Source organism: Anthonomus grandis, chromosome 7 (assembly GCF_022605725.1).
Source record: "Anthonomus grandis grandis chromosome 7, icAntGran1.3, whole genome shotgun sequence".
In the NCBI taxonomy this organism is placed as follows: Eukaryota; Metazoa; Arthropoda; class Insecta; order Coleoptera; family Curculionidae; genus Anthonomus; species Anthonomus grandis.
Genome location: NC_065552.1, coordinates 17,058,850 through 17,074,671, shown reverse-complemented (window position 1 = coordinate 17,074,671; position 15,822 = coordinate 17,058,850). Strand labels below are relative to the sequence as shown.

General features: G+C 30.9%; 1 protein-coding gene and 1 long non-coding RNA gene across 3 annotated transcripts in view; one reads left to right on the top strand and one right to left on the bottom strand.

Annotated features, from left to right (window-relative positions):
• LOC126738429 (lipase member J-like) overlaps positions 1-15,822 on the top strand; it is a 71,857-nt gene that overhangs the window by 12,247 nt on the left and 43,788 nt on the right. For both annotated transcript variants that reach the window (XM_050443768.1, XM_050443769.1), the window contains exon 5: positions 881-1,033. In XM_050443768.1, coding sequence (XP_050299725.1) covers positions 881-1,033 — 153 coding nt within the window. The remainder of the gene's footprint in view (positions 1-880; positions 1,034-15,822) is intronic.
• On the bottom strand, positions 6,036-7,263 carry LOC126738430 (uncharacterized). Its single transcript, XR_007661334.1, has 2 exons — positions 6,826-7,263; positions 6,036-6,753 (listed from the first exon to the last, which is right to left on the bottom strand). It is a non-coding gene; the product is annotated as an uncharacterized LOC126738430 (long non-coding RNA).

Here is a 15,822-nt window from a genome sequence, read left to right as displayed (position 1 = left end):
ATTCCTATAGGTAAGCTACCTATTTATAAAATTTATGTATTTTCTTCTGTTAATGTTCTTCATTCTTTACAATCTGAAAAATAGTAGTACTGTAAACGTAATACTAAAAATTTCTGAAAATTAATCCAGATTTTGAAATAAACATAGCTACGATTTTAGTTCATTGCATTTTTTTAAAACTTTTGACACCCTGCACTACGACTAACTCACCTAGCGGTAAGCTCTAATACTCCCTTGATCAAAGTTGCATAGATCTTTTAACTATCTAAATTATTTTTTCAAGTCACACATAGATTCTGCATTCATTCAATAAATATTTTGAAATTCAACAGAAATATTTAGAAAGTAAGGATCAAATACCTGTTATGTTGCTACTTTAATGATATCTATCTATTGAAAAATCATACCGGCACTTTTAAATTACATTTGGGTATACCACAATATATAATATATAATATATATTGTGGTATACTATAATATCTCTTTAACTTTAACGTTTTAATTATTCTTAATTATATGTCATAGACAAATAAGTTACTAGCCTTCTAACAAAATCGCAGTTCTGTTTAGCGGCAATTTACATTTATATGATATTTTTTATTGCAATTTTACAATCACCCGTTATACGAGTAGACCTCAACAATATCAATGTTATAAATGCCATATATCACTTTTTGTTCCTTATAAATAATGAAAATTATTTAAAAATCTACATATATTATGTATGATAATTGAATTAAACTATTTACTACAAAAAGTAGTTGAAGGTTAAATGCGTGTAATATAAATTTTACAAATTCATTATATAAAAAAAAATGGGTTGTTATAGTATAAATAGATATAAGTGCGTTTAACTAATTATGTGATTTGAATTTTTCAGGATACAATTCGTAACTTAGAAATAGAGCGAATAGTATCAGAAGCATCGGAATTAAGCAGACTGGTGCAGCCTTGTATGGAATCACCACCTGTTATGAGGCTATGCATGCAACTGTATAATTTATTTTATGGACCCAATGCTGATTTTGGTCCTGTAAGTATTGTGCATTTATATTAATTGTATTCTTTTGATCAAAGGAATGACATTATTAGGTAATATTACTTCCCTACTTTATACAGTAATATTACTGTATAAATTAGATTTAGATAGTACTTTAATAACACGTTAATTTAGATATATAGAAAGATGTTTGATTTTATATTTGACAAAGTTCTATCAATCACCTCCTCACCTCCAGGTAGCCGTACTTTAATAGGTCAAGTAGGAACTCCCATTGTGTGACACAGTGCTAAAAAAACTTAAATCGGTTGACGTACCAGCGAATAGTGACTGAAAATGTCTGGTAACAATGAATATATTATCGACGTCCTAATTTGATATGTCAAATGGCCATCGTGCTAGTGTGATACATCATTTTAAAGGGCATATAATCTACCATCCAACGCTGTATAAAAAATGTATGTTAATAGACTTGTAAACAGTAAGTAAACAATTTAATTAATTCATAGAATTTATTTTAATAAGTGCTCAAAATTATAATATAATAATAGCTCCGCTATTCGCGAGACAATAATAAAGTCTGTATTGAAATTCCTCACAAACATTGTCTGGTGACCGTGCAGGTCTTTTGATTGCACCATACCTGCCAATCCACGTCCCTAGAAATTCTTCATTAAACCATCCTCTCGAACTGTCACAGCCTAGTGCGGGGCATCTCCATCTTGTTGTAGATACAAATTATTTTCGTTTAGTCTCTCAACACTATTTCCATCCAATTAATTTTATACTTCGGCAAATATAAAATTAAGCGTCTTCCTGTATATCTAAAATTGAGTATTTTTTTTAAGTAGTTATTAAGGTTTGTGTTGTGTTCCAAATTCGTCAAAATTCTAGGCATACCTCTTATCAAATAGTTTAGGAAACTACGATGTATAGCATCCCAGGAAAATTTGTAGATAGTAGATTTGTAGCCCACAAAGTTGAACTACTCTACTTCTTCCAACAAAAATGCAAATGAAGTAAATGAGCATTAATTGACTCATGAGGATCTAAATCAATAATGAATTCTAATATTGCAAACTTATAATCTGATTTGTTATTTTTTAAATCTTTTGAGTAGTAGGTAAGTAGGCATGCAAAAAAATTATCATAAAAATTGGCAGATTAAATTTCCTCTTTTCCAAGAAATTGGAAGTATGCCTGATCTTAATTGGTTATAACTAAAAAGTTATTTATAACTAAAAACCTTAACAATCTAAATGCTATTTAAGATTATCAAAATAGGTGAGTTTACTTGAAAATACTTTTACAAAATAAAGAACTACGATTGTTACTGGGGTGAGGATGCTATTTTTCCTTTGTCTTAGATTAACAAGTCTTATAATGAATAAAAACTTATTACATGAAATTCTACATTTAATTTCCGGCTATTATATCAAATTTGATGAAAGAATGATTTACTCTCACAAAATTATTTTAAAATAATTAAAAATTCTCCTACAAACATCACCTAGTACCTACACTATCATAATGTCAATATACACTAATATACACCATCATAATGTCAAGAAATTAAATATATAATAACTATGAATATTGTGATTTAATTTTTAACAGTAAGACTAAATATAACATTCATACGACAAATGAACGCGCTGTGTATGCAAGATCTTTATAATAAGTATCATCTAATTAGAATTCAGAAAATTTTAGATAATCAAATTATAACCCCAACAAATTATTTTAAAATCTAAAATATTTTCTCCAGCTCTGCCATCATTAATATTTTGCTTTCAGTATTTGCATTTACTAATTACAGTACACCTAGTCTCAAAATTATTAACAATATTCTACACTATTGTTTTACTTGGAAAATGCGTATAAGAGGAAATTCACAGAGAACATTTCGGAGACTTTTTGAAAACTATTCCCTATGTAGTACCACTTAATAATAGTTATTTTCTCTTGACTAGTGTAATAATTATTCATACTGACCACTAAATAAATAGATGACAACACTTTGACATAACTAATAAGTTTGATATTTTGGCTAGTGGTTTCATATTTTAGTTTTTAGATTTTTTTCAAATAAATTTCAAATCTCTCATTAAAAAGTGATGAAATTTGGCATAGTGGCCTATCTTATTCTTGCCTTCAAAAAAGTTTAATACAATTTTTCTGTAAAGTATATAGGGAAGCCAATGTTTGAAAGTTTCATAATTTATATGGGATTTCCTATGGCCAGCTTGGCGATGCATCACCTGGTAGGCGCGTATTATTCATACTATACTACTCCTGTTAACTTTATATTCAATAGCTAAATTAAGTGATTCACGGTATGCTCTTTGAGAAAATGAAAGCAAAAAAAAGAGATATCCTGATAAAAGCCCACAAAACTGAATAATAAGTCTTTACACGACATGTTACTTATTTTCATGATAATTTTTGAAATGAAGAAAAATTATAGTATAATAATAAACATTATAATAGAATATAACAATAATTACATTATATTACAAACAGTATAACAATAAAACCTATTGGAGAAGGAAGATAATATTATAAAAATTGAAGGAAAAACGCTCGATTCGAGGTCGGGAAGTAAAGGGTGAGTTTTTAAGAGTCGAAAGCATAATAATATTAAATTCTGTCGAAATCATATTATTAAATAATCAATAAAAACCTGAAATTCAATCGAATAATCACTTGTCAAATTATTAGGTTTTTAAAAAAAAGTCGGTGGGCTATTTGTTATGAGTAAAAATAGCTGAAATATTCTCAAAAAAAGCAAAAAACTCGATTCGAAAAATAATTTTTTATTTACTTATGTACAATTTTGAGGTATTTATTAGAATTAGCACCGTAATTACTCATGTAGCATAAAATTTCATGTTGCATTGAGAAACAAAAATATTACAAATGAATAGAACATTATTATTGCAAAAAAATATGCCAAAATAGTTCAAAATATTAAAGATAGAGATGGTGGTGAGTGCGCTTTTTAGTAGCTGCTGTAAACATTTGGCTTTTTTACTCTTAAAACAAAAAACTAAATAAAAAACCTGCAAGTATAGATAAGTTAGTTTATTTCTGTTTGAGTTTTTTTATGTAAAAAGTGTCCTGTGCTTCGAAGATTTTAATACAAACAAAGTGATGTTATAAGTGAGGTTAACAAAAACGGCTCGAAAGTGGTCGTATTGAGGAGCGATTTCGACAATATTAAAGGAATATTTACTGATTAATTCCTGGACACAATTGCCGGAAAAGTGGCTAAACTTCTAGAAGAGTTGTTTAGTCAAAAACTAGCAAAAACAGCAACAGGAGACTATAAATCAGTTACATAGAGAAATAGGGGACTTAAAAATGGTAAACAAAACCATTCAACAGACACTCGATGATCCTGAACAGTCATCAAGAAACCTTAATTAAAGATTCTTTGGTTTGCCCAAAACTGATAAACAAGACCTCTGCTATAAAGTAACCCAACTAGCATTTATAGTGGGCAGGAACGATATTGCCACTCTAAAAGAAACTATAGAGGGGACGGCGACCTTAGGCGGCCATATCCCATATTCGTAAGATGCTGCGAGGCTGCGACTAAAATGGGGAATGATTTTGGGTAGCTGGGTAGTATTTTGGGTAGTTTTTGCCACTAAGGCATTTACTCTGTTGTGCTACTATAAAGTAAATAATTTCGTCCCAGATACGTAGATGCCACGAGGCTGCCTAGTTAGTGCGTGGTCACAAGTTCGTGGCAAACTAATGCTTTTTCGAACGTCTTCACCAGCGCCACCTTTATGAAATTGCAAGATTGTTTTAAAATGGCATGATGACAAACGAATTATAAACACCCATTTTACTTATTATATTATGATTTTTCATAATATTGATTTGAGTTTTTCTTAGGAATATGAAAGTAAATTTATCGACGCAATTGAGTTTACTGGTTAAAACTATAGGCTTATATTAAAATAATTTAAAGCGCCGCACCAACTATCTGAATTAACCTTTTTATTTATGTTAAAAAATTATATAATATTACGAAATTTTTTTCAAATTTTTTTAATCATTGTTTGGTATCTTGCAAAAGTATTTTATGGTCAAAAATGGTTAACATATATAAGGTTTTAATGCATATTTTGAGAAAAAATGCATAATTTTTTAGTTAATCTTGGAGACTACCTCGTAAGCTTTCAAAAAATATGGCCGATACCATGAAAATTACGAAAAAGTTCCATACGCTACTATAAAGTGGTAAAAATTATGAATAATTAGGCCAAAACTACCCATTTGAAACCTTAAAGTATATAATTCAATAAAGTAACAATCATAACTACCCAGAAGTGACTATATCAAAACAGGAACTCTTTTGGAACTGTATTGCCAAGGGTTTTTAGTGACTATAAAGTAACACTTTTCTATAAAGTTCCCCGTGCAACCAAAACGCCACCTTTCAGAAGCGCTCGCCTCGATATCGTGGAGACGCGTCGCGCCGCATAATATTTTGGCCACTATAACATCCTTATTATATATTATGCACCTAGCTACCCAGCTAGTTTTCATTGTTTATTTTAAATGTTTTAAATGTTCTTTGTGATTTTTTTAAATTGATTTATATGCCAAAGAGCAAGAATTTATTTTATTTTTTTTAAAGAATAATTATTGTTTTAGTTCCTGTTTAGTGTTAAGTGTTTATTTACGGTAATCATAATAATAAATAAATATATATTTTTATGTACCCAAAAACAGAGTTTTTATTAGTTGTTAAAGTATGAAGCAAAGGAAAAAATACAAGCTTGTCCTTCCATTCGATTGCAAATAATTTACATTTTATTTAGTCTAAACGGTATGATTTAGGCAAACTAAAATCGTTTTTACTTTTATGCTTACATTCATAAATATTTATGTTAGACGATTTAAATGGCAGAATAAAAAAATCTGCATAATTTTTTATACCAGCACCGTAAACGCAGTATATTATATTTTTTTATCTTGCATTACATACATTAACTCAATAATAATATTATCACTCGTCATAAACCATTTATTTTTAATATTATTAGATAACATAATATTTTCTGACACACAAATGGTTTTGTATAACCTGTATCCTGCAAGTGCTAAAGACTCTGGTTTTTTCTTTAAAATTTCATTTGTCGCATAAGGAGTTACTAAACCAGGAAAAGCATCTATTTTTAAGCTTTGCATTTCTGTCAGCCGTTTGGCAATTTGTGCTAATGACCTTTTACCAGTACGAACTAATGATTTTAAACTAAATAAAAAATTTTCAAAAGGATATGCACTTATATCAGTTAGAGAACCAAACTTTTTAACGTCATTCACAACATGGCACAGATTGTGCACGTTGCTCCCAATAGCATCCTTGCCATATAAATTACTAAATGTTGTAGTAAACTGAAATAACAATTTCTCAGCTACAATAATGTGTTTTAAATAAGCTGAACAACTCAAAATAGTAGTAGCATAAAATAAATAAATATAATTTTGATATGGACCAGCTAAAATATCTTTAAGGAGTACTGGTCCCAAGTAAAGTAAAAACGTCCGATATTTAGATCCTTTCCAAAATTTTAAATTCTTTAGTCGTCTTATTGCTCTGTGAAGTTCAGTTGGCCTTCTGATGTTACATGATATTAACATTTATGAGAGATATTCAATATCTCTGCCAGAGAATTTGGTTTTAAAATTGTAATTACCATAAACCCATCCATTAAGGCACTTCTTCATAATACCTAAAAAAATTAAAGATTTTTTAAGAAAAAATTAAAAAATTAAGAGATTATTAAATATTATATACATATTACCTAAGTCAAATAAATGTAGTGAATCAAATAAAATATTCTTGAATAGGGGGTTTCGTTGGTCCACAATAAACAGCAATAGCCATTGGCTTTAATTTAGGGTATTCATGTACTTTGAGTAATATTGGCTAAAATTGTAAAGGAGAACTATTAAACGGAGGCAGTCCATCAATGTTAAAAATAAGAGAAATAGAAGAAATATCTTTATCCTTATTTAACTCGGTTAAAAATGATTGCTGATACAAGTTTTTTTGGATCCCATTATACCAGAAATGACCATCTCCCATTGGTACTATGGAACAGGAGCTTGGTGTTCTAATTAAAGTTCTACTGTCTCTAGGTAGTTCTTCAAGCTTAAGTTTATTTTTTAATAAAATTATCAAATCCGTTAAGGCTACGTGGGGAATTGAGTATTTTAAAGCCCATTGAATTAATTCTGATTTAAAGTTACTTCCAGGTTTTAAATTAATTTGATCTTCACAGATAGAGTCACCTGAAGGAAATTCTAAAATTTCATCAACGGGATTATGTTGATCTAACAGCATTACATAATCATGCAAAAATTGATTTTCGGGTTCTTGAAATTCGCTTTCTGGTATATTCCGTTTTTGTTTCTCTCCGGTAAAAGGTACTGGAATGTCTGAACTTTTTTTTATTTACCTTTGGCATTTTACTGTACTATAAAATAATGAAATTTTATAACAAGTGTAACACTATTAGAAAATTTTGATATTTTTGTGGTTCTGATCTATTATTTTGCTCTTTTAGTGGGGTGTATTAAGTAACGGCCACTTTAAAGTACCTATTTTTAATCCCGGTGACTTTTTAGTAGCAAGGCGTATGGGGCAGCTACTTCATAGTATCCTACCATAGTGAAAATAACTATCTTGGAACTATATGTGCGACTATGTTTTTAAAGATCCTAATTGTCGTAGCCGGAACCACCCTGGAATTTAAATTGCTACCACAAAGTAACAAAAACTATTTCGAGGCATTACAGTAACATTTATAAGTAACTGCTACCATAAAAAGTGACTATAAAGTTTCTGGTCTTTTATCGTGGCATTTGTAAAGATTCGGGTAGTTCCAAGACACTACTTGAAAGTGAACCGTTGCCACTTAATATATGGGTGCTTATCTTCCACGAATATTAGTGGCAGGAACCAGACAGCGACTTCTAAATTATACTTTAAAGTAACTATGTTCTATAAAGTAACATTTTAAGCAGCAAAGTGGATTCAGGAACTATATTTTAGTAGCGAATACTTTTTAACAAGAATCAGGGACTATTATTGCTAGTTGGGAAAGGATCTATTTAAACAAATAAGGGTCATATTGGTCAATAAGGGTCATGTACCAGATACCCAAATTATAAGTTGCTTTCATGTCGCTTCAAAAGTCCTCATCGATAAGCCCCCCGCGCTACTACTAAATTTTGCAAGCGATGAAGCAAAGCTGGAGGACGGACACTCCAGCACCAAAAAACATTGAAATCGACAAACGTTAAAATGAAGGAAGACCTAACTCGTCGAGATCTACTAAGTATTGGCGAGCACTACTAACTAGCCGCTGTACAGAAATTTTCGTTAAGACTGTGTGGAGTTATAATGGTGTAGTGTTTGTAAAGAAAGATAATTTGATTAAATACCTAAAAACAATGGATGAATTAGAACAATTGTAAGGCGAAAAATTGCAGTTTAGTTGACCATTTTTATAGTATTATTGCAGTATACTAAGAAATACATATTAATGCCCATGTGCATTAAACTTACTTTTTTTTTAATTATATTATTATTTTTATTATGGGTTTAGGTCTCCAAGCTGGTTGAACATAAATATGTGACATAGTTTTATTTTTTTACTTATTGATTTGGACATTTCTTTCTTAATAATGTCATACATTGGACTTCATTTTTTTTGTTAAGCGGAGATTCCTTGGTCATTTAAAAAAAAATCAATTGGTACAAAAATACTGACAACTTTTAATCTTAATAAAAGGAAGTGCGTGCCTAAAAAACATGCCATGTATTCCTATATTTTTTTTAATCTATATACAAGATTAGATCAAGATGACATGCTGTAAACACTGTAAAAGAAAACTTTTCTTGTAGATAAACGGAATATATTTCGAGCGGACATAAGAGGTTATGTCCGCTCGAAATATAAAAGAAGATAAGAAGATGTTTTAGAGGTCAAACTGATGTTCCTAAAATGAAGGACGTCGTCCGGATGTCATTTTAGGTCAAAGAAAGTCTGTGTCCCAAATGCAACCTAAAAGTAATGTTAAAGTGACAACGTCATTTGACGTCTTCTTGCTACCCTCCCCACTTTTTTATGAAATATCTTTTGATAAGCTAAAATTTTTACTCAGGTAAGTAAAATATCTTCAAATTGCAACAAATAAACATCTACGCATTTAATTTAAAAAAAATAATTCTATAACTTTCTTATTATAATTTTTCTGCTTACCAATCTAAAATGGAATCTTACACTACATAAGTAATTTAAGTGTTAATTTTAATGAAATAGCTTAAAATTATATACCGGGTGACACAGAAAAAAAGGAACACTTAATAACTTTTTTATTTTTTAAGCTAAACCAATGAAATTTGGTATATCGATAAAATAGTTATAAGGGCATCTTTTGACATATTCTATTGTTTCCATCACTTCCGGTTTAACATGAATAACTTTCTTATTTTAAATGGGACACTTAATATAATATTACCTATTTCGATAGAAAAAATATTCTAAAAACAATGATACTCTATTTGCTACTTTTTGTCTTATACTCATAGAAGAATTCATTTTTTAAATTTTAAAATAGTATGCCATGAAGGCGTTAAAAGTTAAATTCTTAATTAAGTAATCACGAAAAAATAGTTTTTATTGCATTTTATGACTTAAATCGTTTACACGCCTATTTAAAATGTCCAAATCATGAATTTTGGCATTTACCTAAGTTGTTTAAATAGCACATTATTGGAAACAAGTACTTTTAAATACGATTTCTTTTTTCCAATAATTTGATATGATTATTTTTTAAATCGGTCAAGAAATAAGCCCATAAGAAAAAAAAAACTAAATCAACGAATCACCATCTTCTTGTCATTACGCTTGACAAGATGTCATGTACTATGTTATTTGAAAAATAATTGAAGAGCGCGTCAAAACGCAGCCTCCTAGTCAAGAAATCAGTCATATTAAATTTGTTTTTTCTACTTATGGGCTTATTTATCCACCGATTTAAAAAATATTAATACCAAATTATTAAGAAAAACAAGACCTTATTTTAAAAGTGGATGTTCCCAATAGCGCGTTCATGGTACACTATTTTAAAATTTAAAAAAAAAAAGATTTTTTTCTATAAGTATAAAACAAAAAGTAGCAAATACAGTATTATTGCTTTCAAAATATTATTTTCTATCGAAATACGTAATAATATGCCAACTGTCTCATTTAAAATAAGAAAGTTAGTGTCACTTCCGGTTAAACTGGAAGTGATAAAAAAAACAGAATATGTCAAAAACAATTCCATCGATATACCAAATTTCATTTGTTTATCGTAAAGAGTAAAATAGTTATTAAGTGTTCCCGTTTTCCTGTGTCACCCGGTATATTAATTAAAAACTAATTTTTTGATTCGAGTTTTTTTCGTTGCTGAGATTTTTTAAGGTTTCTCAAACCAACACAAATTTACTTTTTTCTTAAAAAAACTGATATTTTGACGCAATCATTTTCGATTGAGAATTAGGGTACTTTTTTAATAATAAATCAAAATAAAGTAAACATTTTTTTTTCCTCTAGTTAAAAAATTACAGTGTGTTTGGTACATAAAAAAATGAGTTTTTACCTAATTCATTAAAAAAAGAATTAGTAAAAGATAAAAAACAAAAACCAAAAACTTGTTTATTTGCGGTACTTGCTTACTTGCATTTTGAGGTAATGTGAAAAAATATAATACAATTATATTTTTATTATTTTAATAATAATACAATTATATTTTTTATTATCTACAACTTTGCTACTTAACTTTTATTTGAAGGACTTGCAGTTTTATCGAAAATCGAGATATATATTTACCTTTAAGAGGCCACCACTCGCCAAAATATATATGGGCTTTATAATGCTTTGAATATCCGGTGTATTTTCTGAACGCCTTAAGCTAAAAGTATAATTTAAAAACTATTCAACAAAAAGACATATTTCTCATTTTGTTTTTAAATTTGAGAAATCGGCTGGAAAAATAATTAAATTTAAACCCTATTTTCAAAAATTAATTCTGTAATGTTGAAGGCATAAACCCAAAAACGGCTTTAATAGAGACATAGCTTTATGTTTTATCTTTACATTGGTACCAAACACTACCTATTTTTACTAAACTTAGACAATGAAATTATGGAACTACTGAGCCCTTTCTGAGATTATTTAATTCGAATATATTTGAAATTTAGTGTGGCCGATCCACGTGCATTTTCCATCCACGTTGCCTTATGGTGGGGCGACCATAGCCGGCTTTCGATTTAGCTGTATTTTCTTTATATTACGTATTTTATATAATTTGGTATACTATTTTCATTTAGTTTTTAGTATTTAGTATTTGGTAAATGTTTTTTTGTATACTGTGGAACGTAGATCTGATTTTAATATCAATGAATTTATATTTTTTTTGTAAGCCTCTTTTGTAAGGCTTTTTTGTATTCCTATTTGCCTAATATGCTATTAGATCGCAAACTGCAAATGTCATTCGTACGACAACTTTAGCTCGATCTTGAGTTTGAGTCTGTGTCCTTTACTCGTTCGTTTGTTTTTAGTTGGTGTTAGTATTTAAAAGCTTAGCTTTTTGAAATTTGTTATTGTGGTATTTAGAATAATATTTTTTCGACTACTTATATTGTTTATTCAACTTTATTATCACAGTGCCCCTCCCAGGGAAAAGGAGTTAAAGGCAGGTTGCGCTCTTCTTAGGAAGGAAAAGCCTTAATAACATTGCGAAATTCAACTTGTAAGTAATTGTGAAATTCATATATTCATTTTGTACATTTGTAATACCAGTTTCAGTTACAGGTAGATAGTAGGTTGAAAATTTGTGGTAAATGAAAGGTTAACTGTTTTACCTTAAACCTTAGGCCTTTACTCTATGGACTTGTAATTATGCTACTTCTACAAAAATAAATATAAAATAGTGAAATAAGATTCCTATATCGAAAGTTATAAAAAAAAAAAGTTAATTCCTCTACGCTTATATTTAAAAACAAAAAAACGTTAAATGATATGTCTTTAATAATTAAATAAATTATAATATAAATGTCTAAATTTTCTGAGTCATATATTTCATATATGACTGTGGTGTGTGATATATGGTGAACATAAATATTGCTCAAAAATTAGGTATTTTTGCACAAAAACTGAAAGTGATGTCAATAATTATATGCCTAATTTTCATGTATTGCCATCAACATCGTGACGCAATTTAACTAAAATCATTGCTCAAAGGCTTGGGGGTAAAAGAATCAATTACACCATGAAGCAAAGTTACTATAGGGTCGGTGTTATTCCGCGGTTGTTTCGACAAATTTAAGAAGACCCTTATATAGCATACACAAGCATTTAAGTGGAGGTTACAGCCCTGGAAAAAATATTAAAAGGCTTGAGATAGAAAAGCAGAGGAAAAACAAGCGGGAAAAAAAATAAAACAAAAAGACTGATAGACTTTACAGTTCGTGAACCAACTCGACCCGATCCCCATTACGGAGAATCTTGCCAGTCTGATTTAGAAATTATTCCACGATTTAAAAAAAGAATTCCTGCTTTCTTTAAGCAAATCTGAGTCTAAGTTTCAAGAAATATAACAGAGCACTAGACTTCAGTCAGATTCTGTAGAGTGGTAGCAACAAAGGAGAAGACTGCTAACAGCCTCTAACTTCGGAAAAATGTGCAAAATGCGATATTCCACAAGTTGTTCATCCACAGTTAAAGGTATTTTATACCAAGAGGAAATATGTTACTTTAAGGTTTGGACTTTGAAAGAAGTTATATGTTTTAATTGTTTCCAAGGTAAAAACTGACTAAACAATTAAAACTGAATGAATTGTCACGAAGCGCGTCCGTTTTAAAACCCGATGGAACAGTTTCGAAATATTTAGAATTATCTTCATTGTTTTTGCCCAAAGAGACCAATAATTTTAGGAGAATACTGACAGTCAAAGCAAGCAAGTATACAAATTCTGGAAAATTAGAACTACAGGGATTTACAGTAATATAACCTAAATAACCTAAATTGGGGCCAAAATGGGGCTCTCGAACAAGATGAACTACTTAAAAACTAAACATTATAGATAAAAATAATAAACCAAACGTAAGTAGAACCCTAAAGAAACCCTACGAATCAACTTTAACTACAGAATACTAATAAAATTGTACAAAAACTAGCGGAATAATTAACGTATTTACATTTTCATAATACTGCTCTCTTCTCAAGTTTGATCGTCCCATGGATCAAACATGGAACCACCTGAGTCATGATAGAGCGCTAGCCGGACGATGTTTATAATTTTCATCTTCGTTGTCGGATGTCGCTGGATACGGTACACCACGTCGTTGATTCTGGTCACCACATTGAATGGACCTTCCCAATCCTTCTGGAGCTTTGGTGACTTGCCCTTCATCCTCCGTGGATTGTATAACCAGACTTTATCCCCAGGATTAAAACCGGTAGAATTTGCCTTTATGTCATAACGCGATTTCATTCTGTTACTTTCTAGATGAAGTTTATCCCGTGCTTGGTCGTGAACAATTTGTAAATGCTCTTGTAAATGCTCGACGTACTCCTCAAAGGTTTCAGACTTATGGGGTCTTCCAGTAATAATATCCAAAGGTAAACGAAGTTCATCACCGTAGATAACTTTTGCCGGGCTTTTTCCAATTGACTTGTAGATAGAAGAACGATATGCCAATAGGAATGGTTGTATACAGGTATCCCAGTCGATTTGCTTAAAGTTTACCACCATCCTCAAATAGGTTTCAAATGTGCGGTTAAATCTTTTAACCATTCCATCAGACTGAGGGTGTAGTGGGGTTGTACGGGTCTTATTGATTCCCAGCACTTGGCATACTTGTTGGAATATTTGTGACTCAAAATTCCTTCCTTGGTCTGAATGTATCTCTCTGGGTACACCAAATCGACAATCCCACTCTTTAGAACTGTAAAGGCCAATACGATTACAAGTAAATATCTCTGGATGCTGTTTTGATTCCTTTTTAAAACAATGTTGACATGTTTCAATGCAGGGTCTTCTCGATAAAGCATCGGCATTTTGGTGATATTCGCCTTTCCTATGTTCTATTGTAAAGTCATACTCTTGTAATCGTTGAAGCCACCTTGCTATTTGTCCTTCGGGGTTTTTAAACTAAAACAGCCACTTCAACGAAGCATGGTCAGTTGTAAGGATAAATCGTTGACTATACAAATATTTATGGAAATATTCAATAGCTTTTACTGCTGCCAATAGCTCTCGTCTGCTAACACAATAGTTTCTTTCTGGTTTTGATAACGTTTTACTGAAATAAGCTATCACTTGCTCGCCATCTTCATATTTTTGTGATAGAACGGCCCCAATTCCAACATTACTTGCATCGATATAATAACAATATAATAATAATAATAATATAATACCAAAATAAAAGTTTGTTTAGGAATCATATATGTTAAAATTGGAGATGTGCATAGTGCCCTTTTTAACCGTTGAAATGCTTCTTCATAGTCTGTTGACCAACTAAATACCATTTTATCCTTCGTGAGCTTATGTAGAGGCTTTGCAAGATTAGCGAAATTTCTTACAAATCTTCTGTAATAGGTACAAAGGCCCAGAAAGCTTCTTAACTGGTGTTTGTCAGTGGGTCGTGGCCAATTTTCGATTGGCTCTACTTTATCTGGATCAGTCTTGACACCTTTTTGTGATATTACATAGCCAAGATATCGAACTTCTTTTTGAAATAAGCAACATTTTTTAGTTCCTCTCGCAGTTTAACCTCTTGAATGTTCTTTAAATGATCTTCAAATGTTTTTCTCAATATGATGACGTCATCCAGATAAACTAAACATGATTCCCAAGTCATTCCACGTAAAACTGTTTCCATAAGTCTCTCAAAGGTAGCTGAAGCATTGCAGAGTCCACAGGGCATTACTGTAAACTGCCAAAGTCCTGTTCCAGTCGAGAATGCGGTCTTTTTCTGTCGTGTCGCATCTTTACCTGCCAGTATCTACTCTTTAGATCGAGTGTTGAGAACCATTGTGAACCTGATAGCGTGTCCAGGGTGTCGTCAATTCTTGGTAGGGGATAACTGTCTTTCTTGGTAATGTCATTCAGTCGCCGATAGTTTACACAAAATCTAGTGGATCCATCCTTTTTCTTCACTAGCATAACTGGAGATGTCCAAGGACTCTGAGAAAGTTCTATAACTCCTTGTGTCCTCATTTCTTGAAGCATTGGGGAAACTTCTTCTTGTTTAACTATCGGAATTCTTCGAGGTGCTTGTTTAATCGGAGCATTGTCTCCAGTGTTAATTCGCTGCTGCACCAAATCAGTTCTTCCCAGGTCATTATCGCGCAAGGAAAACACATCTTGATTTTCTTCAAGAAGTCGTCGCAATTTACTACACTGGTTTATGGTTAAATTGGCAGAAGATTCTTCAAATAGGTTTTGTAAACATACAGGAAAAGGTCTGTTTGAATAACAACTTCTATTAGCATTTTTCATGACTGCCACTACTTCAGAGCATACGCCAATGTTCTCTCCTTGATTCAGGTGTTGATAATATCCTTTTAAATTTACCATTCGAATCAAAACAGTAAATTTCTTCTGCGTAGATAACGCCTTGGCTGGAAAAATTCCTTGACCATATAGTTTGCAGTTTTCCATGGACTCAATCAAAACAGTTTCTCCCTCTTTTCCTCCAGTTGTAGCATTAACCACGACCTCTGAATTTCCTGGTATATTA